Below are 24,874 nucleotides of genomic sequence, written 5' to 3'. Positions count from 1 at the left end.
CTCTCTGCTATCTTTTTTTGTTTTTTGTTTCATTTGTTTTTTTAAGATTTATTAAAAAAAAAAAAAGATTTATTTATTGGGGCTGGAGAGTTGGCTCAGAGGTTAAGAGCACTCACTGCTCTTCCAGAGGTCCTGAGTTCAATTCCCAGTAACCACATGGTGGCTCACAACCATCTATAATGTGATCTGATGCCCTCTTCTGGCCTGCACTGTATACATAATAAATAAATAAATCTTTTAAAAATATGTATTTATTACATATACAGTGTTTTGCCTGCATGTAACTCCTGCACGCCAGAAAAGGGCACCAAATCTCATTATAGATGGTTGTGAGCCACCATGTGGTTGCTGGGAATTGAACTCAGGACCTTTGGATGAGCAGCTAGTACTCTTAATCTCTGAGCCATCTCTCCAGCCCACTCCAGTGGTTTTTTTTTTAACTGTTCCATAAGATCTACAATCAGAGGTTCGACCTCTCTTTGAGGGAATGGGCTACTACATGGCAGGCAGTGAATTAAAAAAGGGCTTGGTGGGCTGGGGAGACGGTTCGGCAGACAAGTCCTCATTCCTGAGTGGTGGAGGCACACGCCTGTCAAGCCAGGATTTGGGAGGTAGAGGCTAAAGGGTCAGGAGTTGATGGCCATTCTCAGCTACAGAATAAATCTGAGGCTAGCCTTGGATACATGAGATACTGCCTCAAACAAACCAAAACAAAACACATGGACGGTTGTGGGGGCCTGCCTGTAAATCCCAGCTCTGGCAGGGGTGGGGGAGTTGAAGTAGGCGATCCCTGCAGCAAATGTGACTAGCCGGACAGGCTCCAATCAGTGGTCAGCCTCCGTTTTCCACATATATGTGTATACATGTATAGCACCACGCATGCGTACTACAGACACATGAGGTGGGGGTGGGAGCTGTTATCTGCTGTGGGAGTCATGGGGACTAGAGAGAACTTAACCTTGACTCTTGGGGGGCTTAAGCTAGGAATCCACACTGGGCTCTGTCCTTCTGGATCCCACCTGCTGCATCATGGCTGAGGTCAGGGTCCTACAGAGGGAGGCAGACAAGGGCTGTTTGTCACCAAAACCAGTAGGGAATCACGTTTGAGGCCTGGGGCTGGAAAAGCTAACAGCAGGACCAGAAAAGCACTGTGGATTTCTTTCCTTTCTTTTTATATCATCATCATCATGATCAGTTTTTTTCTTTTTTGGTTTTTCTTTCTTTCTTTTCTTTTTCAAGACAGGGTCTATCTGGGTAGCCTTGGCTGTCCTGGACTCACTTTGTAGACCAGGCTGGCCTTGAACTCACAGTAATCCACCTGCCTCTGCCTTTTTTGGTTTTTCGAGACAGGGTTTCTCTGTGTAGCCTTGGCTGTTCTGAACTTACTTTGTAGACCAGGCTAGTCTTGAACTCACAGCGATCCGCCTGCCTCTGCCTCCCAAGTGCTGGGACTAAAGGCGTGTGCCACCATGCCAGGCTAGCAGTGTGGATTTCTAAGTCCTCTGCCTGAGTGGCCTCCTTAGGAACAGCAAGCGCTCGGGCAGTTTCCTGGGAGGAGGGCAGTAATGCCTACCACGCTGGGCCGACAGCAAGGCACTGAAGGGAGACTAGCTGCTGCTCTTCTGGCCTTGCCCATAATTGAACTCTCTTTCCCTCAGACCTCTGTGGGCAAGCAGAGCCTGAAGGGTCGAATACCCCTTTGCTTCCCCCACCCCCATCTTCCCCAACCCCACCCCCACCCCCACCCCGGGAGGTTGGGAGCAAGAGTAGAGCTGCTAAGCAATGCCAAGGTCCCTGATGAGTTAATACCAGATAGCCCAGCTGGAAGAGCACTTAGCATATGACCTGGGGGTCACTTGTCTCACTCAGCTTCACATCTAGTACAAAGACAGAAGGAGAGGGGCCAGCATGTCACCCTGTACCTGACTAGTAGTAGTGGCTCTGGGGGCGGTCCTGTCATCCTGCCAACGTCCTGCTGGAAATGATCCTCCTCCCTCCTCCTCCACCTCTCACCTGGAAAACCTGCTGGGCTTCTTTGGGAACTAGAGGCAGACCATTTCCTCACAGAGCCTGTGAGGTTCTCCCTCCCTGACTCCCCAGAGTCCCAGGCTCTAAGCCTGTGTGTTCACATAGCCATGTCCACTATGCTGCAGCCTCCGCCTGTAGAACCCAGTGCTGGCCACTCCGTTGCCTTCCTGCTGGTCTGTGGGCTCCTGCAGCAGAGCTTCTGTCCTTCTGAGACTCTTAACACCCACCTGGCCCGTGGCAAGTGCTTGGTAAGTACTGAAGACAGAACGGAACGGATTCACAGGGCAGCCGGGCTGCCTGGGGACAAAGGTGAATTGAATCCTGGCCCAGGACAGAATTCAACAGCTGCTGGCAACCAAGTGACCATACTCAGAGGGCAGTGCCAACCTGGTCTTGGGAGGGACTGGCAAGTGTGGCAAGTGTGAGAGGGAAGGGAGGGGACAGGGGATGCTGTCACTCACGTTTCTCTGCCTTTTCCTTGAGGATCTCCCTGTAGTTAGTTTTCTTAAGTTCTTCAATGATGCCCTTATTGGCGTCGTCTAAGGCCTGTGGAAGGCAGAGAAGCTGGTGAGCTTTATTTTATTTTATTTGAGACAGGGTCTCTCACTGTCTATGCCTGGCTGACCTCAAATTCCCGATCCTCTGGTCTCTACTTTCCAAGTGCTGCAATTACAAGCATGCCCCACCAGCCCAGGCTGGTTGGTTTGCTCTGAAACAGGGTCTCACTATGTAGTCCAAGCTGCTCTCAAAATCATGGTCATCCTGCAGCTCACAAGCGTCTGCCCAGATGGGATTCCAAGCGTCCCTGACACCCTGCTTTCTGTCAGACCTTGAAGAGGTTCCATCTTTGTCATAATAGTCTCAGAGGCTGGCACTGGGCACAGCATCTTCAGCCTTAGGATGTGTGTACTGGTGGGCACAGCTCTTCTTCTTCTTCTTTTTCTTTTTTTAAGATTTATTTATTACATACACAGTGTTCTATCTGCATATAAGCCTGCAGGCCAGAAGAGGGCATTAGATCTTATTATAGATGGTTGTGAGCCACCATGTGTTGCTAAGAATTGACCTCAGGACCTCTGGAAGAGCAGCCAGTGCTCTTAACCGCTGAGCCATCTCTCCAGCCCCCCACAGCTCCTCTTTCATGACATGGTTCTAGGTTCTGCCCTGCTAGCTTCCATGTCTGGAGATGGCTGTGCCGGAGGGGTGAGGGGGTGGCGGTGTCTCAGACCTGGTCCCACAAGGAGCCACCGAGGATCAACACGTGAAACGACAGCCCAGCCTTCAGGGTAACCTCAGCCCTGCCTCTGGGCTAGCCTCGAGCCCTGCCTCCCGGGAGATGGGGGACTCTCACTCTGAATCTCACCAAGCCTCTTGTGGGCTAGAACCACAGTCAGCTGTGCACGGACTCAGCTGCTGCACACTAATTGTCCTCGGTAAATACTTGTGCTTGCCAGGCGGTGGCGGCGCACGCCTTTAATCGCAGCACTTTGAGGGCAGAGGCAGGTGGATCACTGTGAGTTCAAGGCCAGCCTGGTCTACAAAGTGAGTCCAGGACAGCCAAGCAGACACAGAGAGACCCTGTCTCAAACAAACAAAAGAACCTTTGGATGAAGCTGCTGTACAGATGAACAGTGGTGGCAAAGGTCACAACAGGCAGTGCCCTGCCAGCATGTGTGCTGTGGCAGGTGGGTGATAAGCAGCCGGGGAAAGCCAAGGGGAGCCACCCACCCGCACCCCACGGCCCCCCAGCCCAGCAGGTGACAAAGGCTCACACTGATGATGGCCTGCTGTGCCTCGTTGTTGTGGACCAGCTTGGCTCGCTCCAGGGCCTTCTCAAAGTTATTCACAGCTGACTCGAAGTCCCTCAGCTTCACTGGAGAGCAGGGAAAAGGGCAGAGGGCAAACTGAGACATTTTGTACAGCTTGACAAAGCCTCCCAGGACCCGTTTGAAGTCTGCATGCGCTGCAATCAGCCCCACGTTCCTAGTCAGTACAGAACTGAGGACCAGGATACAGGGGCCCAAACTGTAGCTCCCCGGCCCCTCACAGGTCCCAGAGGAGAGACCTTAGGATAGAAAGAGTATCCAGGACAGACATGTATCTCCAGGGTGGGGAACATAACCCCATCTGGAAATGGTTCTGGAGAGGCAATCCATACTTTTTAGGTAGTTTTAAAGTTTTCTGAAGACACTGCGTAGGGTAGGGCTGGACACACGGCATAATTGGTAGAGCTATCATCTATGAAGCCCCCCCGCCCCGCAGCACTGCATAAACTGGGGGTGGTGGTATTTTTTCTTAAATACAAACAAAACAAAATGGGGAGATAAAGAGATGACTTAGTGAAGGGGCTGGAGAGAAGGCTCAGAGGTTAAGGGCACTGACTGTTCTTCCAGAAGACCCAGGTTCAATTCCCAGCAATCACATGGCAGCTCTCAACTGTCTGTAACTCCAAGATCTGACACCCTCACATAGACATGCAGACAAAATACCAATACACATAAAGAGGGAGAGAGTGAGAAATAGAGAGGGAGAGAGAGAGGGAGAGAGGGAGAGAGCTGGCTTAGTGGGTAAAAGCACTTGCTATGCAACATGAGGACCTGAGTTTAAATCCTCAGTGCCTGTGTAAAAGCCAGGCTATATATGCCTGTAGCTCCAACACTGGAAGGCAGATACGGGTAGATCCAAGGAGTTCATTCATCAGACAACTGAACTGAAATAGAGAGACGCTGAGAGGAAGTGTTAGCATACTGCCTGCCACTAGGTGTACACCCCACCCCACCCCCACCCCCGCCCAGGATATAAAAAGGGGCAAACCAGCCAGGAGCCGCGGTGCATGTCTGTAATCCCAGCACTCAGGAGTCAGAGGTAGATGAATCTCTGTGAGTTGGGAGGCCATCCTGGTCTACAAGGATAGCCAGGGCTGTTACACAGAGAAACCCTGTCTCGAAAAACCTAGAAGAAGAAGAAGAAGAAGAAGAAGAAGAAGAAGAAGAAGAAGAAGAAGAAGAAGAAGAAGAAGAAGAAGAAGAAGAAGAAGTGAATCCAGGATAACCAGGGCTACACAGAGAAAAACCCTGTCTTGAAAAAGCAAAAATAAGCTGGGTATTGGTGGCGCAAGCTTTTAATCCCAGCACTTGGGAGGCAGAGGCAGGCGAATAATTGTGAGTTCCAGGCCACCCTGGTCTACAAAGCGATTCCAGGACAGCCAAGGATACACAGAGAAACCCTGTCTCAAAAAACCAAACCAAAACAACAACAACCACCGCCCCCCCCCAAAAAAAAACAAATAAAGACACACCCACCACACACATACTCTCTCTCTCTCTCTCTTTCTCTCTCTCTGTCTTCTCTTGCCCTCTTCCTCTCTCTTGCTATCTCTGTCTCTTTCTCTTCTCTTGCCCTTTTCCTCTCTTGCTGTCTCTGTCTCTCTCTCTCTCTTTTTCTCTTCCGGGAGCCCCTCCCCCTTCCCTGCTCTCCCGCGCTCCTATAATAAACTTCCCCATATTATATCTGGTGCCTGGCATCTTATGTTTTAATCATTACAGAAGATACCATATATCTTCCTGTGGTCTCTGCATATGTGTGCATGTGGGCATAGATGCATGCATATTCACACACGAGCAACACAACATATGCACATAATAATAACAATCCCATGGAGAGCAGGGCAACCTGGAGAGGTGGGTGTGTGCCATGGACAGCTGCTAGAACCTCCATTCCCCTCCCTCCTCTGACAGAGTGGAGAACAAGCGTCTGGGCAGAGCTCACCCAGCCAGCTAATGCTGATCTGTGCCCTTAAGAAGAGCTCCATAAAGAAGAAGGAGAAGAAGAAGAAGAAGAAGAAGAAGAAGAGGAGGAGGAGGAGGAGGAGGAGGAGGAGGAGGAGGAGGAGCTCCGTTTATTTGGTGCGTGGGGAGACAGCTCAGCAGAGATGCACACTGCCAGTAGGATAACAAAAGCAACAGTAACGACCGGCCCAGAAAGATATACCCGCTGCTGCAATAGCGGCAGCAAAGTTTTGGAAATAACCAACCTTTTTTTGGGGGGAGGGGGGATGGGGTAGGTAGTTAAGGTCCCAATCTACAAGATGGAATCCATCATTAATGGGGCCAAGAATCTGTGGCCAGGCAAGTTGTAAGACCCTAGGAGAGACCCCACTGCTGTCGTTCTGCTAAATGAACATAGCGTGCCACTGACTCCTCATGACTCAGCACATCTTGCAGCTTTCAGCAGAGAAACTTCCTCTTGCAGCAAATTAGCAGTTAGCAGAGAACCACAGCTAGTCAACGCACAGAGAATTACCGACTGCAGAGTGCCCATCCTAAAGGGGATGTCTATGTCATCCCAGGTCTAAGGGATCTCCTCAGAAGAGGGAACACAAAGATTGTGAGAGCCAGATGGATAACTTCAAGAAAACAGTGTTTTCTAAATACAACAGGGTAGCTGCAATCTAAACTCAAAACAGTTAGAACAGCATGCATAGACTTGGATGAGGCCAGGCACGGTGGTGCACGCCTGTGATGCCAGCACTCAGGGAGGCAGAGGCAGGCAGATCACTGTGAGTTCAAGTTCAAGACCAGCCTGGTCTACAAAGTGAGTCCAGAACTGCAAGGCTACATAGAGAAACCCTGTATGGAAAAAACAACAACAAAAAACCCAAACAAACAAACAAAAAAACAAAGGGCTGGGCGGTAGTAGGGCATACCTTTAATCCCAGCACTTGGGAGGCAGAGGTAGGCGGATCTCTGTGAGTTCCAGGCCAGCCTGGTCTACAGAGTGAGTTCCAGGACAGCCAAGGCTACACAGAGAAACCCTGTCTCAGAAAACAAAAACAAAAACAGAAAAACAAATACAACAGCAACAACAAAAAACAACCAAAATCAAAACTAAACAACAACAACAACAACAAAAAACACCTAAAAAACAAAAAGCAAGCAAAAATAGAGAAGCAAACAAACAAACAAAAGAGATGATAGGCTCCACCCTTGGGACTCTCATCCTCAGGCCTGACTCGAAGAGAAAAAAAGGTAGGATGGGATCTCTGAGCCCATACCTTGGGCCTGTGCCACCAGGACGCTGGCATTCAGCTGCCACTCAAGGTCCCCTTCCTCCTCAGCATACTGTTGAGACTTTTCACCGTAACTCTGGGCCTGCCATGCCTGGTCCAACTCCAAGTAGCAGCGGCCAATTTCATGGAAGAGCCAGGTCTTCTCCAGGGTGGTTTTGGCTAGAGGGATCTTCTCCTCCCACCTGAGGAAAGAAGAGCTGGGTCAGCCGCAGCCGACCCTGGCTTCCCGTGGGTGCGGAATGAAACTCGTTCTTTCAATTTGGTCCTGAGTGGAATTCGTCAGTACTAACATATTTCCAAGCTGCCAAAGCTATTTTGGTAACATCTACGGAATCAAATTCGGCACGACCATTGAAAAGAATGTTTGAAAAAAGCACCTGAGGGCTGGGGGTATTGCTTAGTATGCATGAGACCTTAGACTAATCCCAGCCCCACAAAACCCAAATGGTAAGAAAACAACCAAAGCAGCCGGGCATGGTGGCACACGCCTTTAGTCCCAGCACTCTGGGAGGCAGAGGCAGGCAGATCTCTGTGAGTTCAAGGCCAGCCTGGCCTATAAAGCGAGTCCAGGACAGCCAAGGCTACACAGAGAAACCGTGTCTTAAAAAAAACTTTAAAAGACAAAAACAAGGGGCCGCTTTTGGTGGCACATGCCTTTAGTCCCAGCACTGAGGAGGCAGAGGCAGGCAGATCGCTGTGAGTTTAAGGTCAGCCTGGTCTACAAAGGGAGTCCAGGACAGCCAAGGCTACACAGAGAAACCCTTTCTCAAAAAACAGAAAACAAACCAAAACAAACAAACAAAAAAGAAATACTAGTCCTGGGGTAGCTCACCCCTGTAATCGCAGTGCTTGAGGCCACCTCAGCTACCAGGAGAGTTCAAAACCAGCATGGGTTGCAGAGTGACAGTCTGTCTCAAAAAAGAGGCTTGTTTGGAAGAATGCTCCTCTAGCATGCAGAAGCCCTGTGTACAGCCTCAAACCACAGAGAATGGGGAGTAGTGACACACAACTGATAGTCAAAGCAAGAGGGTCAAAAGTTCAAGGTCACGGGCCTGGAGAGATGGCTCAAAGGTTAAGAGCACTGACTGTTCTTCCAGAGGTCCTGAGTTCAATTCCCAGCAACCACATGGTGGTTCACAACCATCTATAATGAGTTCTGATGCCCTCTTTCAGCGGGCAGGCACACATGCAGCCAGAACTTTGTATACATAATAAATAAATAAATTGCTAAAAAAAAAAAAAGTTCAAGGTCATCCTTCACTACAGAGAGAATTTGAGGCTAGCTTGGGCAACCTGAGACTTTTTTTTTTTTTTTTTTTTTTTTTTTTGAGACAGGATTTCTCTGTGTAGCCTTGGCTGTCCTGGACTTGCTTTGTAGACCAGGCTGGCCTTGAACTCACAGAGAACCACCTGCCTCTGCCTCCTGAGTGCTGGGGTTAAAGGCATGCACCACCATACCTGGCCTGCTACCTAAGACTTCTATCACCAAAAGTAATTCATTAATTAAACAAATAAAATAGATATTTATTTTTGGGTGGTGGTTCTAACTTTTCCCTTCTACTTTTCTTTTCCAAATTAGGAAACAATAAGCATGTTTTGTTTTGTTTTGTTTGAGATGGGGTTTCTCTGTGTAGCCTTGGCTATCCTGGACTCCCTTTGGAAATCAGGCTGACCTCGAACTCATGGAGACCAACCTGCCTGTGCCGAGTGCTGGGAAGCATGTATTTTTTGTGACACACTTTATTACAAGACACACGGAGGGTGGGTAGGCTCTCATAGTCCTCTTTCTGCACTTACACACCAAATCATGTCATCTGGGAGAATGCTTGGTGAACAAGCATCAGACGCCTGAAGGGCACCGCCCCTCCAGAAGGGATTGGCTGCACCCAAGGAGCTGGCTCTCTGGGTCTGGGCTGCCTCTGAGACTCCCTAGGGCCTCACCTACCTCACTGAGCAGATAACTGACCAGTCACACGGAGTCACAGAAGAGCCTCTAAGGATGCCACAAAGGTTGCTTGGTCTACCAGTTCTAAGACTAAGTCACCTAGAAATGAGTTCCCAGCTGGTGAGATGGCTCCATGCAAAGGAACTTGCCACACAAGCCTGGTGAGCTGAGTCTGATCCTAGAACTAGTGTAAATATGGAAGGAGGAATCTGACTCCACAAAGGTCTCCTCTGACCACCACGTGTGCTTAGCAGGACACTCCTGTCTGCTCCCCATTCTCACATCATGCACACGCACACACACAATGATAATAATCAACAAACAGTTTTTTCAAAATGAGTTCTTGAGGGACTGGAGAGATGGCTCAGTGGTTAAGGGCACTGACTGCTCTTGCACAGGACCCAGGTTCAAATCCCAGTAACCACATGGCGGCTCACAACTGTCTGTGACTCCAAGAACTGACACTCTCACATAGACGTACATGCAGGCAAAACACCAATGCACAGAAAATAAAAGTGAGCAATTTTCTTTTCAAAAGTGAGTTCTTGAATCCTGACTTCCACCTTGGAATTAGAAATTTCCTGGGGCAAAACCAAGTAATTATTTTTAAATTTTAAATTTTATTTTATTTTATTTTTGGTGTTTTGAGACAAGGTTTCTCTTTGTAGCCCTGGCTGTCCTGGACTCGCTGTGTAGATCAGGCTGGCCTCGAACTCACAGAAATCTGCCTGCCTCTGCCTCCTGAGTGCTGGGATTAAAGGCATGCGCCACCACGCTCGGCACAATTTTATTTTTGTTATGTGTGTGTGTGCTCGCGCACGCGCGCGCACGCACACACATGCACGCAAGTACCATGGCTTGATGTGGAGCCAAGAGGACAATTTGCAAAAGCTGGTTCTTTCCTTCCATCATGTGGCAGGCCCCTTTTACCTTCTGAGCTAGGTCATCGGCCCGTGGCCAAGTAATTTTCATGCCTGAGGAGAACTCTGGGTGCTTCTGAGTGCTTGGAAATAAATGCTGGTTCTCTTCCACTGATTTATTTAAATGAGAAGACCCAAAGCTTACAAGTGGTTAGTCAGGGCCTGGAGAGATGGCTCAGAGGTTAAGAGCCCTGTCTGTTCTTCCAGAGGACCCAGGTTCAATTCCCAGGACCCACATGTCAGCTCACATCTATCCCTGGTCCCAGGGGATCCGATGACCTCTTCTGGCCTTCCTGGGTACCAGGCACACGTGCACAGACAAGCATGCAAGCAAAACACCTATGTGCCTAAGTTAATTTAAAGTGGCTGATCAGTTCAGGGAGGTGGCTCAGTGGTTGGGAAAAAAGGACTTGTTGGGGTTGACAGGTAACATAGTGGTTGAGCACTGGTGTTGCATTTGCCAAGCCTTGAGTTCGATCCCCAGTGCCAAAGAATAGGGCATCAAGAGTCTAGATTGTTTGGGCTTTTTCCCCCCTTTCTTTTCTTTCCTCCTTCCCTCTGTCCCTCCCTCCCTCCCTTCCCTCCTCCTCCTTCTGAGATAAGATTTTTTGCTATGTAGCTCTATCTGGCCCAGAACTCCTGGCAATTCTCCTCCTCAGCCTCCTCAGAGTAAGTAGGATTATTGGCATGAACCGCCACACCCAGTTCTAAGATCAGTTCATTTATTAATGCCTCTTTGTCTGGCTTTATGTCCCCAGACTGGAATCCCAGTGTGTTTGGGAGGGAAGTCCAAGTTCTGGGGTGCAGAAGGGACAATCTATTTTACTCACGTGTCAATGGCTTGCTGGAATTTCCCAACTCTGGCAAACACTCTGCCAATATTGTCAAGGGCTCTGGATTTTGCATCTGGGATGTCACTGTGGAAAAGCAGCAAAAGCAGCCATGACGTAGAAATCAGACATTACCATGGAAAAGGCAAACACTGGGGCTCTGGTTCCAGGAATTCAGGGTTCCAAGTGGAAACTGTCCAGGTTGACAAAGTGGCGTCATGCCCGCCCACCTGTTCCCTCAGCCTGAGATGGCATCACCAGGGTCTTTCCGGGATTGACAGCTAACAAAGAGGTCCCTTTGGTCTAACAATTTTCATTCTAGAATTTCCCTCAAGATACGGTAACAAGAACATCAGTTAAAATGTTTATTTTAGAAACAACTTATTAGGGGCGACCTAACAGTGGCAATTAGTAGGTATGAAAAAAATGTTGGGCTGGAGAGATGGCTCAGAGGTTAAGAGCATCGTCTGCTCTTCCGAAGGTCCAGAGTTCAATTCCCAGCAACCACATGGTGGCTCACAACCACCTGTAATGAGATCCGGTGCCTTCTTGTGGTGGGCAGGATACTGTATAAATAATAAATAAATCTTAAAAAAAAAAAAAAAGAAAAAGAAAAAAATGTTTATGATGTCTGAAGTGGAAAAAGTTGGGGGCTGGGGGTGTAGTTCAGTCATACAGGGCTTGCTTAGCATGGGCAAGACCCAGCAGCAGAGGGAAAACTATAACTATGTGGATCTATGCTGCTGGCTTTGAAGATACACAAGGAGCATAGGAGCTATGGAATACATATATGTGCATGCTTGTATGTGCATTCATGTACACTCACACACACACACACAGAGAGAGAGAGAGAGAGAGAGAGAGAGAGAGAGAGAGAGAGAGAGAGAGAGAGAGAGAGAGAGAAGACAGAAAGAAAACACTTGGCCGGGCGTGGTGGCACACGCCTTTAATCCCAGCACTCAGGAGGCAGAGGCAGGCGGGTCGCTGTGAGTTCGAGGCCAGCCTGGTCTACAAAGTGAGCAAAGTGAGTCCAGGACAGCCAAGGCTACACAGAGAAACCCAAAAAAAAAAAAAAAAAGAAAGAAAGAAAGAAAGAAAGAAAGAGAACACTTAGCCAAGAAAAGTAGGAAAGCAGGCCTCAGGTTTAGGAAAAGACAGTCTCAAAGGAATAGGCAGCGTGCTAGAGGTGGATGCCCAGCACCCCTTTTGGGACTCCATTGGCCTTCATGCACCTCCTGCACCTCATATGCACCCCTGAGCCACATACATACAATCACATAGATGCACATACATACACAAATATATATATAAAAAAAAAACTCCACTTACTCTCAGCATCAAAGGGAAAAATGAAAACTTAGCTTAAAGGTCTTAATTAGCAGCCAGTCGGTGGTGGCGCATCCCTTTAATCCCAGCACTCGGGAGGCAGAGGCAGGTGGATCTCTGTGAGTTCGAGGCCAGCCTGGTCTACAAAATGAGTCCAGGAGACAGCCAGGGATACATAGAGAAACCTTGTCTCAAAAAACAAAAACAAAAACAAAACTGGCAAGGTCCTCATTGCACAAAATAGAACAAATAGAACAATTAATTCCAGTAATCTGAACAAAGTGAGTATATATCTAGAAAGCAGTTCAAGAAAGCACAGATAGGGGCTGGAGAGGTGGCTCAGAGAATAAAAGCACTGTCTGCTCTTCCAGAGGTCCTGAGTTCAATTCCCAGCAACCACATGGTGGCTCACAGCCATCTTTTACCCTCTTCTGGTGTGCGGGTGTACACGCAGGCAAAGCACTGTATACATAATAAATAAATAAATAACTCTTTTAAAAAAACAGATAAGCAAGGAGAGAGAGAGAGAGAATATGGAAGAAGATAGAGGAGGATAGAAAAGAATGGAGGAAGATGGAGGAAGATACAAGAGGATGGAGGAAGATGGAAGGGAACAGAGGACAGCCATTTCCAAATTACTCTCTTTATAAGGCTGAGATACAGAAACATAATAATAGAAAAATAAGATTGGCTAAAATCAGGTTACTTCCTGTTAGCTTTTTCCTATAAGGACTGAGATAGAGAGAGACTTTATTATCTTGCCAATTAAAACCGGCTCATTTGAGGCTGGGCAGGTAGTGCACACATTTAATCCCAGCACTCCGGAGGCAGAGGCAGGTGGATCGCTGAGTTCGAGGCCAGCTTGGTCTACAAAAGTGATTCCAGGACAGCCAGGACTGTTACACAGAGAAAACTTGTCTCGAAAAACCTTTAAAACGGGGCTGGAGAGATGGTTCAGTGGTTAAGAGCACTGCCTGCTCTTCCAAAGGTCCTGAGTTCAACTCCCAGCAACCACATGGTGGTTCACAACCATCTATAATGTGATCTGATGCCCTCTTCTGACCTATAGATATTCATGCAGGCAGAACACTGTATATGTAATAATAAATAAATAAATCTTTAAAAAAAAAAAAAGAAAAACCTTTAAAACACGGAGCCGGGCGTGGTGGCGCACGCCTTTAATCTCAGGACTCGGGAGGCAGAGGCAGGAGGATCACTGTGAGTTCCAGCCCAGCCTGGTCTACAAAGAGAGTCCAGGACAGGCAGGGCTTTGTTACATAAAGAAACCCTGTCTCAAACAAACAAAACCAAAACAAAATTTTTAAAAAACTGGCCCATTTAGGAGGGAGGGTGGGAACAGGCGGAGAGGAGGGAGGGGGCTACAGCTGGGATGTAAAACGAATAAATAAATAAATAAAAATTTTAAAACTGGCCTATTTATGAAACATGGCAGTTATCTCTGTAATACCCTTTTCCTCTGGGCAACTGTACAGCATGGTTTCAGCTCAGTAATAATGTGTAAGTTAGCATAAGTGACTCCATTTTGGCTTGTACCATCCCTCAGTTGCAGATCTGCTCCAATAGCACATCCCTCTTTCCCGTCTCACACTGGCTTCTCCACGGCTTCCTTTCAGCACCTTTCTGTGAGACCAGAGCCAGGAATGGTGGAACACGACAACGGTTCCGACCTACCCAGTAGGCTGCAACAGAAAGATCACTTGACCCAGGAGTTTGAGGCCAGTCTGAGCTACACAGCAAGACTGTCATTTTCAAACAAAAACACCTTGAGTACTAATCCTAGTACTCAAAAGGCTGAGGCAGAAAGATCAAGAGTTCAAGGCTAGCTTTGGCTACATTATGAATTTGAGGTTAGCCTGGGCTACACGAGACCCTGTCTCAAAAACAAAACCAAGCAAAGCGAAACAAAAGAACAAGGCCCTTTTGCTTTCTCTCTAGATGCACTGGAGACTGGACCCCACTCTAGCACTTCAAAGCAGCCCAGCTAGCACGGCTAGGAGGTCACTCCATCGACAGAATTTAACCCAGTGACACGAACAACAGCCAAGTCCAAGTGAGACTCCCCAGAGGTAGCTGCTTGCACTCTGACCTTAGACCTCCCCACCTCTTCCTGGATAAGGGAGGCGCAGCCCCATTGCTCACTCACTCCCCCACCGAGTTGTTGATAGCTTCCTGGGCTTTCTGAATTCCAACTTTGAATTCCCGGTCAGTCGGGTCTCAGTTTGTAGCCTCGATGACGGAACACCAAGGCAAACCTCAAAGTCGCCCATGGTGTACAGGGTCTCAGCCTTCTGTGAGATCTCCTGGCATAGGAGACCACGAGGTCTCGTTCGTTTGTTTAAAAACACGGAAATGAATTCTTGTATGTGTCTAAGTACCCGGGCATGTCATGAACTGAAAGGGACCAGAAGAACATAGTCCAGTGGGGTCACAGGGAGGTGGGAAGGAAGGGGGTGAGAGACTTCCGCAGAGTTTTTAATGCGACCCAGCATGGCGGGACTTTTGTAAAGCCAAAGTCCCTTATAGGTCTCATCTGTCCACTGCCCTGCTCCCTAGACTATCATACTATGCAAGGTCGCCAGGGAAGGAGAGTTGACAAAGGGGGTGTGGCTTTGGAAGTCTGTGGGAACAGCAAAAGAGAGGCCAAAACAAGGAGAGCAGTGGCTGTGGCTAAGGGTTGAAGCACTGAATGAAAATAGGGTGGTACAGTTTGAACACAAAGCGTCTCCCCAAAGGGCTCGTGTGTTAAAGCTTGGTCCCCACTAGGTGGCAGTATAGAGAAGAGATGAGATGAGAGTGCCAACAATCCATTGATGGTTCTTCCTGAACTGTTGAGAGGTGGGACTCTGACTAGTGGAAGTCAGCCAATGGGAACATTCGTTTGAGTGTCTTGTCCCTGGCCCTTTCTCTCTGCTCACTGGTTGCATGGCATTAAGGAGCAGCTTTTCATGTCTCTCCACACTGATGTTTCCTAAGAGCAACTGAGACAGTCTTCACGGGATGGAAACCTCTAAGGCCATGAGGAAAATGAGCCCTTACTCCCTTGTCACAGTGAAGGGCAACTGAACAACACACAGGGTGGCAGGAGACTGAGAGGAGTTCAGAACTAGCCTTTAATCCCAACACTCCAGAGGCAGAGGCTGGTGGACTGATGTGAGTTCAAGGCCAGCCTGGTCTACAGAGTGAGTCCAAGGCTACACAGAGAAGCCCTGTCTTGAAGGAAAAAAAAAAAAAAAAAAAAGAGTTCAGGACTGGGAATGAGTGGACACTGTAGCCAAGAAGGACTCTCAAAATGATTTAGAACCAGGATGCTCAGGGCTAGAGGGATGGCTCAGTGGGTGAAGGCACTTGCTGCCAAATCTCATGGCCTGAGTTTGATCCTGGGACCCACGTGGTGGGAGAAGAGAACTGATTCCCACAACTGGGCCTCTGATGCTCTGATGCGCATGCGCACACACATACAGTGAGTAAACGTATAAATAAATACGGAACAACTTTAAAGAGTCAGGATGCCCAGAAAGTGATGGCCCCTGTTAGGCAGTATGAAGCTGACAACAGCTCGTTTCAGGGAGACTTGCTATCAGTGTTAGAGGAAGGTAGTAGGTACAGTTCTGGTCCCTGGTCCTCTCATGTGTATGTTTGAGTTTATGGTATGTCTGTAGTGTATATGTGTCTGTGTGTGTGGTGTATGCCTGTGCGTGTGTATACAGTATGTCTGTGTGTGTGGTGTGTGTGTGTGTCTGTGAGTGTGGTATGTGTCTATGCATGTGTATACAATATGTCTGTGTGTGTGGTACGTGTGTCTGTGAGTGTGTGAGATATGTCTGTGTGTGTGTGTGTGTGGTGTGTGTGGTATGTCCTTGAGTGTATAGTATGTCTCTGTGCTGGTGTTTGTGTGACTGTGTGTGTGTATGGTACATCTCTGTTTGTGTCTGTGTGTGAATTGGGACTGACTGAGCCCAAGGCCTTGAATATGCTAGGCAGTTATTCTACCACTGAGTTACATCCCCAGCCCTATTGTCTCAAGTTCTTGGCCCATACCTTTCCATCTGTCCTCCCCTCCATAGGGGTAGGGACAGCCATGCCCACGCTACTGGGTGGAGGCACCGAGGCTAGGCACTGAAGTGACGGCCCTAAAATCCCACAGGCCAGTCGGATCTGCTGGAGCTCGGATCTTGTCCTCTGGGTCACTACATGGTTCATGAAGCCCTGCTGGCTTTGTCTAGCTTCCTCTTGGCCCCCTCTCACTCCAGCCTGAAGCTTCCTCCAGCCTCAGGCCTTCCCACTGGGTCAGTATGCTGCTGCACCAACACCCCTGCCCAGGCACCCCTCGTGTGCTTTTTGCTTTTTAACATGATTACAATTGCAATTTAATGGCTATGCCACTTTTTGCCAGATAGCCAAACCTACATCTGGTCATTGCTAGGTTCCTCATGCTAGAAATATCTAGTGTGCATGGGGCCTAATACAAGAATTAAAATTATGGGCTAGAGAGATGGCTCAGCAGTTAAGAGCACTGTCTGGAGCCTGGCAGTTGGGAGGTAAAGGCAGGTGGATCGATGTGAGTTCGAGGCCAGCCTGGTCTACAGGACAGCCAAGGCTACCCAGAGAAATCCTGTCTCGGAAAAACCAACCAACCAACCAACCAAACAAAAACCCAAAACAAACAAACAACAACAAAACCAAAAAGGCACTATCTGCTCTTCCAGAGGTCCTGAGTTCAATTCCCAGCAACCACATAGTGGCTCATAACCATCTATAATGAGATTTGGTGCCCTCTTCTGGTGTGCAGGCATACATGTAGGGAGAACATTGTGTATGTAATAAATAAATCTTTTTTTTTTTTTTTTTTTTTTTTAAATTTTCAAGACAGGGTTTCTCTGTGTAGCCTTGGCTATCCTGGACTCACTCTGTAGACCAGGCTAGCCTCGAACTCACAGCAATCCGCCTGCCTCTGCCTCCCGAGTGCTGGGACTAAAGGCGTGCGCCACCACACCCGGCTATAAATAAATCTTTAAAAAAAAATCCCCAAGAGCGGAACCACTAAGAGCTTGTTGGAATTTTGAGCCATTATGTTGCTGTGACCAAAAAGCTAACAGCTTACGTTTGCCTTCTACCCCCAGTCCTGAGTATTCAACCCCTACTTCCACTGGACTCTACTTCAGGCCTGCCCTGCAGAACAGAAAATGGAAACAATGCTACGAGCAGCCCTGGTAAAGGCTTTTGGAGGCCTAAGGACCTAGGCCACCCTAGGGCACTCACTATTGCTTGGCAATCTCCAGGTCCTTTCTGTGGCTCTGCAGGGCAGCCACCATCTGCCCCAGCTCAATCTGGGCGTTGCCTATGCAGCTGTACAGGTTCCCAACCAGCTCGTCCTTGTTGGGCACCTCGTCTTTGTTCCATTCCAGAACCTTCTTGAGTACTTTCTCAGCTTTTTGGAGGCTCCCTTCAGCACTGCCGCTGGTCAACACTGGGAAGAGGAGGAGGTGACAGCTAAGTGAGGGTGGCTTCCTCACTGTTGACCAGCCGACTCCTCCCGCATAGTTTCCAACCACAAGGTCAGCAGGGGCTGGGGCTCAGGCTATCATATTGCTTCCTCCCAACAAGGGAGAATACTACCCACACATGTCAATGTCCTCTAGGCTTTTGAGGATGTAGTGGGCTGTCTGCGAGGGGCTGCGTTTCCGGTCCCTCAGCCACTTCTCTTGCATCAGCTTCCGGTCTCTCTCCCTGGCGTAGATGGGCTTCTGCTGCCTCCAGAAGTTGCTGCGGGTGTCTAGGTAGTTGATGCCCGACATGATAAGATCCTCCACCGTTAGGCCGTTCTTGATGGTGCCTTTGATGAGGTCTACCGGGAAGGGGTTTGAGGAAGCATCCATGAGGTCACACAGGGAGGGGAGTCACCCTTTCTAGGCTTGGAGTTCCTGCTGTAGGACCCGGGGAGGACCTCTGCCAGCAGTTGCCTTAACAGCGAGGAAAGAGGAAGTATGTGGGTCACGGAAGAGAGCCAGGAGGTGGTCAAAGGCATGTTCTTGGTACAAGCCTTTTCGTGACAGGGACAAGAAGGGTCACCTGGACACCCTCTACTCAGGGGTCCCTCCTTTCAAGCTGTTTCTTCAGAAAAAAAAAAGGGGGGGGGGGAACCTGGCCCATGTAATCCCAGCACTTGGGAGGCAGAGGCTGGTGGATCGCTGTGAGTTCGAGGCCAGCCTGGTCTACAAAGCGAGTCCAGGACAGCCAAGGCTACACAGAGAAAACCTGTCTCGAAAAAACAAAAACAAAAACAACAACAACAACAACAAAAAACCTGGCCCATGTTGCCAGTTCTCATCAAGTAGCTAGGTGCCAAGTCAGCTGGTGCATTCTGGGAGCTGTAGGGGGTGTGGCTTCATCCTGACTACTTGTGTGGCCAGAGGTTAGAGCCAATGGCAGTGATGCAAGGCCACTGGGGTAATGCTGAGGCCACTCCTGCCCTCCACTGCAGGTCCTCTGGAGAGCAGGAAGCCTTCAGGCCTGGTGTGAAGATGTGCCAACTGTAAGGCTGTGTGCCACCACCTGCAGAGAACCCTGCAGCTGACCTTAGGGAACCAGTTCTGGAGAGAGGGTATTTGCTTCCAGGGTGAACCCCCCCCACCCCTGTGCCCAGGTTTATCGGTTCACAGCAGTACCTCACCCCCACCCCATACGTTTCAGGGCTATGTCAGCACCGTGTGGTGGAGAGTGCATTGGACTAGATTTTATTGATGACGCCACCGCTAGCTACCTTGCTTGTTACCTTGGGCATTCAGTGACTTCTATTTCCTTGTCTATGGAATGAGGGGTGGACCAGAAGATGTCTCAGAACATGAAGTACTAAGGAGCTCAGGTCCCAGCACCTGTTCGTCAACTTCCTTTGCCCACTGTACAGACTACAGAGGTGGTTTACGATCTGCATCCTGAAGGTCTCTCCCTCAATGGCCTTATGTGTCTAAGGCTTGGCCACTAGCCCATATACTGCTGGGGCATGCTTGGAAGGACCTTTGGGAAGTGGAACCTGTTGAAAGGAAGTTAGGCTGCCTGGGCCATGCCTTCCAATGGGGGACATGGACTCTCTGCCCTTTTCTCTGTCATTAGTTCCTCGCCACCTCTGTTCTACTAGGTGTTCCCACTACAGTGTTCCACCTTACCGCAGGCCCCAAAATAATAGTGACCCGAACACCTGACTGTCAATTGCTGAAACTTTAAGCCAATATATATATTTGTTTGTTTGTTTTTCTTTTTTCTTTTTTGTTTTCGAGACAGGCTTTCTCTGTGTAGCCCTGGCTGACCTGACCGGGACTCACTTTGTAGACCAGGCTGGCCTCGAACTCACAGGGATACGCCTGCCTCTGCCTCCTGAGTGCTGGGATTAAAGGCATGTGCCACCACTGCCCGGCTCAAAATATATATTTTTAAAAACAGGGTCTTACTATATAGCCCTGGCTGTCTTGGAACTTGCTACATATACCAAGCTGATGTTAAACTCACGGAGACCCACCTGCCTCTGCTGGAATTAAAGGTATGGTATCAACGTGTCAGACCAGTATCCTTCTTTTCTTTTTTTTTTCTTTCTTTTCAAGATAGGATTTCTCTGTGCAGCCTTGGCTGTCCTGGACTCACTTTGTAGACCAGGCTGGCCTCGAACTCACAGCAATCCACCTGCCTCTGCCTCCCGAGGGCTGGGATTAAAGGCGTGCACCACCACCGCCGGGCTATCTTTCCTTCTTACAAGATGATCATTTCAGATGTTCTGTCACCGTGATGGAAGGTTAACAAAGGAGCCCTCCCCAGCACTCGGGAGGCAGAGGCAGGCGGATCGCTGTGAGTTCGAGGCCAGCCTGGTCTACAAAGTGAGTCCAGGATGGCCAAGGCTACACAGAGAAACCCTGCCTCGAAAAACCAAAAAAAAACAAAAACAAAAAACAAACAAACAAACAAACAAAAAAACAAAGGAGCCCTCATACTAAAAAGTTGTGACCCTGAAGCCGGGCGTGGTGGCAGGCACACGCCTTTAATCCCAGCAATCAGGAGGCCGAGGCAGGCTGATTGCTGGATCGGTGTGAGTTCGAGGCCAGCCTGGTCTACAAAGTGAGTCTTGGACAGCCAAGGCTACACAGTGAAACCCTGTCTCGAAAAACCAAAAAAAAAAAAAAAAGTTGTGACCCTGAATGTGAGCCTCTTGGGTTCAGATATGAGCCGTAGCATCGCCTAGCCTCATGGGACTTCGGTCAGGTGAGGACTCTGTAAGACTTGGGGCCTCGGGTCTGTGTCAGCTGAGGTGCACTATAGACTGTAAGCACCCACCCACCCAGGATTTCCACTGCCCCGGCCCTGCTGGCACCGATGGGTTTGAAACCTTCATCCAGAAGGAGCTTCTCCAGGTATTCCTTGTCCACGTACAACTCCCCGAGCAGCTGCCGGATTGTCTTCTCACTCTTGAGCGAGCCCTTTCGCTTGCTTTCATGTTTGGTGTTGTATAAGAGTTGCTTCACAGGCAGAGGCTTCTGCTGGGCTTTCTTACTCTGGAAAATGGGGCAACATCCAGTGGAGCCTCAATACGGAGCGTGCATGAGTATGCAGTGTGGACGAGAGTCTGAGACTCCACAGTCCTGCGCCTCAGAAACTCTCTGTGGGCTGAGAACCATGAGGTTCGCTTGGTTAGGCACAGTGGGATTCACAAGATCCCTCTGCAGCCCTGGGGGCAGACTCTAACAAAACCCATGATAGGCAGAAGCGAAATGTTCCCAAGCAGTAGGGGGTTTTGTTGTTGTTGCTGTTTGTTTGTTTGTTTGTTTGTGGTTTTTCGAGACAAGATTCCTCAGTGTAGCATTTGGCTCTCTTGAAACCCATTTTGTAGACCAGACTGGCCTCGAACTCACAGTGAGCCTCCTGCCTCTACCGGGATTACAGGCTTGCACCACCACGCCCCGCCTCTGGCAGTAAGGTTGTGAAGGCACATGTGGCCTAGGAATCAGACAGTGGGGCAGGAGAGATGGCTCAGTGGTTAAGAGCACTGGTTGCTTGCTCTTGCAGAGGTTCAATTCCCAGCAACCACATGGTGCCTCACAACCATCTATAATGAGATCTGGCGCCCTCCTCTGGTCTGCAGTTGTACAAGCAGGTAGAACAGTCATATGCAGAAAATAAACTTTTTTTTTTTTTAAGGGAAAAAAATAAATAAAACAACCAGACACCTTACCTCAGCCTGCTTGCTTAAGAAGGAGAGGTCTCCTTTGTTCTCCAGCTTAATTGAAGAAGGGCCTGCGGGACAGAGGCAGGAACTCAGCTGGGCCAAGCCTCTCAGGCATGACCGATCGCATACTTTTATGTGGAAACGGCTGCCTTTGGCAAGGAGATGGTGGCGGGGGCTGTGGCAAAGCTGGCCTTGAGCCACCTTGATACATGAACAATGCAGGGCATTTGGTAAAACACTGTCCTAGATGCTAGACAGGCCCCACTAGCCCAAGGCCACAGGAGCCAGATTTCTAAATAAAGGGAGATCTGGGATGCAGGGAGACTCGGCTACATGACTACTTCCACACACTGCTAGTCCCAGGGACAAGCTCTCACTCACCTCCCTCCTCTGTCTGCCATGGAGCTGATGGATAAAACCGACCCTTGGTTACTTTTATGGTGAGCCTCTCTGAGGCTGGACTCGGGATTCTGCTCTCCTCTGTGCATGACTAGAGTCAGGCTTTAGAGAGTACACTTCAAAGCAGCCCACCTAGCACAGCTAGAAGATGTCATTCCATGGACAAACTTTAGTCTGTGACACCAGCGACAGCTAAGTCCAAGTGTGAGGCTATCCCTGGTGGTAGCTGCTTGCACTCTGACCTCAGACCTTCCCACCTCTTCCTGGATAAGGGAGGCGCAGCCCCATTGCTCACTCACTTCCCACCGAGTTATTGATAGCCTCCTGGGCTTTCTGAATTCCAACTTTGAATTCCCGGTCGGGTCTCAGTTTGTAGCCTCGATGATAGAACACCAAGGCAAACTCAAAGTCGCCCATGGTGTACAGGGTCTCAGCCTTCTGCAAGATCCCCTGGAATGGAAGACAGTCAAATCCAGACAGAGAAATGGGAGGACGTTAGGGGACTTGTGTGGTAAAATGAAAGGGTGTTAGGTTGGAGGGCAAGGCTGGAATACAGGGAGAGAGGCAGGCAGGCAGTGAAGAGGAAAGGACATCAGACACCAGGTGATCCAGCTGGTTCTTCAACTGCCCAAAAGCAAGGCTGAGTCCTCCCACCCAGCAGTCACCTTGCAGAAAGTCGGGTCACTCTGGAGTGAGGCTTCAGCATCATTCAAAGATTTCTCCAAGTCTCCCATCTTCAGAAAGCACTTGGAGCGGGCAACCAGGCAGTTCTTATCTCCGTTCTGAAGGTGAAGAGCCTGCCAAAGGACGCGGTCTGATGGACAGAGACCAGGAAGGGCAAGGCAGCAGCCTGACCCAATAATAGGGCAGCCCACACCTCCTGCTGTGTCCTGGGGGACCCTCCAGGTAGGTACACAGACACTTGCTACCCAGTCTCTGGTGGGTGAACATGACCCCTCTAGCTGCACATGGCAGATCTTGGAGAAAGCTGAATCTTGGTGACTAAGGAAGCCACTGGTTGAGGCGGTGGGAACTGGTTATCTGTGGATATGTGACCTTCTGCTAAATCCTTCTAGCTTATTCCAGCAATACAACTTTAAGATGGTTTATGTATACCAAGTTCAACAAACCTCGGTTGGCTGCGTACCATTCACAATGTAAATGCCAAGGCTAAAGCAAACAAAATAGGTTTTAGGACCATTCTAAAACTTGAGTTATCTATCCACTACCCTTTGTGTGCAAGGATTAGAACCCAGGACTTCATGAATGTGGGGGCAAGTTTGTGAGATATACCCCTAGCCCAAGTGTTCTTGTTCTCTCTCTCTCTCTCTCTCTCTCTCTCTCTCTCTCTCTCTCTCTCTCTCTCTCTCCTTCCCCCCTTTGGGTTTATTGTGGTTTTTGTTTGGTTTGGTTTGGTTCTGATAAATGATTTTAAACTGTAGCCTTGACTGGCTTGGAGCTTGCTAGACCAGCTAGACCAGGCTGGTGTCACGCGCTCTGCTGTCCTGTGGGTGCTGGGATTGCAGGCATGTGCCCCATACCCAGCCATGTGCCCCCATGTCCAGCCCTCCTCTTATTTCCTCAGTCTTTTGAGTAGCTGAGATGATGGACGAATGCCATCACACGTGACTTAAGCCGTCTTCTTCTCATTCTTCTTCTTCTTCTTCTTCTTCTTCTTCTTCTTCTTCTTCTTCTTCTTCTTCTTCTTCCGTAGTAAACCAAGAATTATCACTATTTTGGGGGACTATGATGGAAATGTAAGGAAGACAGAAGTCATCTCGGAACCCGCATGTAAGGACTGACACTTCCCTCACTCCCTATGTCCTGCCATCTTTTGTTTTGTTGCTGCTGTCGTTTTCTATTTTCTTTTTTAGGAAAATTAATTTGTATGCGTGTTTGCCCATATGGGTGTGTGCATGTAACAGTGTGCGTGTAGAGGTCAGACTTGTAAGACTTGGCTCTCTCCTACCACGTGGGTATGAGGATCAAACTCAGCTCATTAGGCTTGGCCCAAAGCACCTTCATGTCCCCTCAGCCATCTTTGCCAGCACTGTTTGGTTATTTCTTGAGACAGGGCCTCACATAGTCCAGGATGACCTCCAATATATAGCTGAAGCTGCCCCTTTAATCCTGATTGCCTTAGCCTCCCTCAAGGGCTAGGACTAGAACCATATGTCCTCGCACCCAGCTATGTCATTACAGCTGTGGTGAGTGCTGTTCTGGTCCTGCAGTAGCCAGGACATAAGAGAACCTTGCCGCGAGGGAAGGTAGCTATGTGTATGAAGCCTTCCAGTTCTAGGAAAAGCAGGCACCTGACAGGGATCCCCTAGGTTTCAGACCTGTCTACCCCCTCCAAGACCTTCCTTCTTTTCGAGGAAGAGGAAGCACCTGCTGTCTTTCCTAGAATGGGATGGCTTCTCTCCCATGGCTACCTGCCCTTAGGACAGTCTTCACTTTCTGTCTCAGCTGCTCCAGGACCAGATGGATCCCCAGGAGAGAAGGGAATGGGCAGGGGTGGACAGGGCTCCTGAACTCCATCTGCCTGTCTGCTCTTCAAGAGCGTGACTCAGGAAAAGAGGTGGAAGACTGGCGAACACAGAGAAGCTCAACTTTATAGACGTCTCGGGATCTGTTAGTGGGCTGATACTCCACTTAAGGGTTTGCTTTGATATGGTTTTGCCATTTTTGCTCAGGCTTGTCTTGAACTCACTATGTGGCTACTGGCATTACAAGTACCACCACGCCCTGCTGCTATGCCATGCCATTTGAAGGACGCTGAGCTGGGCCTGGTGGTGCACACCTTCAATCCCAGCACTCAGGAGGCAGAGGCAGGAGGATCTCTGAGTTCAAGGCCAGCCGGGTCTACAGAGAAAGTTCCAGTACACAGAGAAACCCTGTCTTAGAAAAACAAACAAAAGAAAGAGCCGGGCAGTGGTGCTGCACGCCTTTAATCCCAGTTCTTGGGAGGCAGAGGCAGGTGGATCTCTGTAAGTTTGAGGCCAGTCTGGTCTACAGAGCAAGTCCAGGACAGACAGGACTACAAGAGAAACCCCTGACTCAAACAACAACAACAACAACAACAACAAAGCTGGGGGTGGTGGCACACATCTGTAATCCCAGCACTCGGGA

The 24,874-nt window shown here is 49.1% G+C and overlaps 1 protein-coding gene across 1 annotated transcript in view; it reads right to left on the bottom strand.

Moving 5' to 3' along the window:
- Odad4 (outer dynein arm docking complex subunit 4) overlaps positions 1-24,874 on the bottom strand; it is a 29,123-nt gene that overhangs the window by 1,586 nt on the left and 2,663 nt on the right. The window contains exons 2-11 of the mRNA XM_051158990.1: positions 22,411-22,542; positions 22,045-22,195; positions 21,353-21,414; positions 20,510-20,675; positions 17,759-17,983; positions 17,398-17,605; positions 10,792-10,878; positions 7,082-7,278; positions 3,801-3,901; positions 2,490-2,574 (exon numbers count right to left, since the gene is read on the bottom strand). Of these exons, the coding sequence (XP_051014947.1) occupies positions 2,490-2,574; positions 3,801-3,901; positions 7,082-7,278; positions 10,792-10,878; positions 17,398-17,605; positions 17,759-17,983; positions 20,510-20,675; positions 21,353-21,414; positions 22,045-22,195; positions 22,411-22,542 (1,414 nt within the window). The remainder of the gene's footprint in view (positions 1-2,489; positions 2,575-3,800; positions 3,902-7,081; positions 7,279-10,791; positions 10,879-17,397; positions 17,606-17,758; positions 17,984-20,509; positions 20,676-21,352; positions 21,415-22,044; positions 22,196-22,410; positions 22,543-24,874) is intronic.

This window comes from Acomys russatus, chromosome 16, assembly GCF_903995435.1.
Source record: "Acomys russatus chromosome 16, mAcoRus1.1, whole genome shotgun sequence".
Classification (NCBI taxonomy): Eukaryota; Metazoa; Chordata; class Mammalia; order Rodentia; family Muridae; genus Acomys; species Acomys russatus.
The sequence above is the reverse complement of the archived record's forward strand: the minus strand, read 5'-3'. Positions and strand labels throughout refer to the sequence as shown.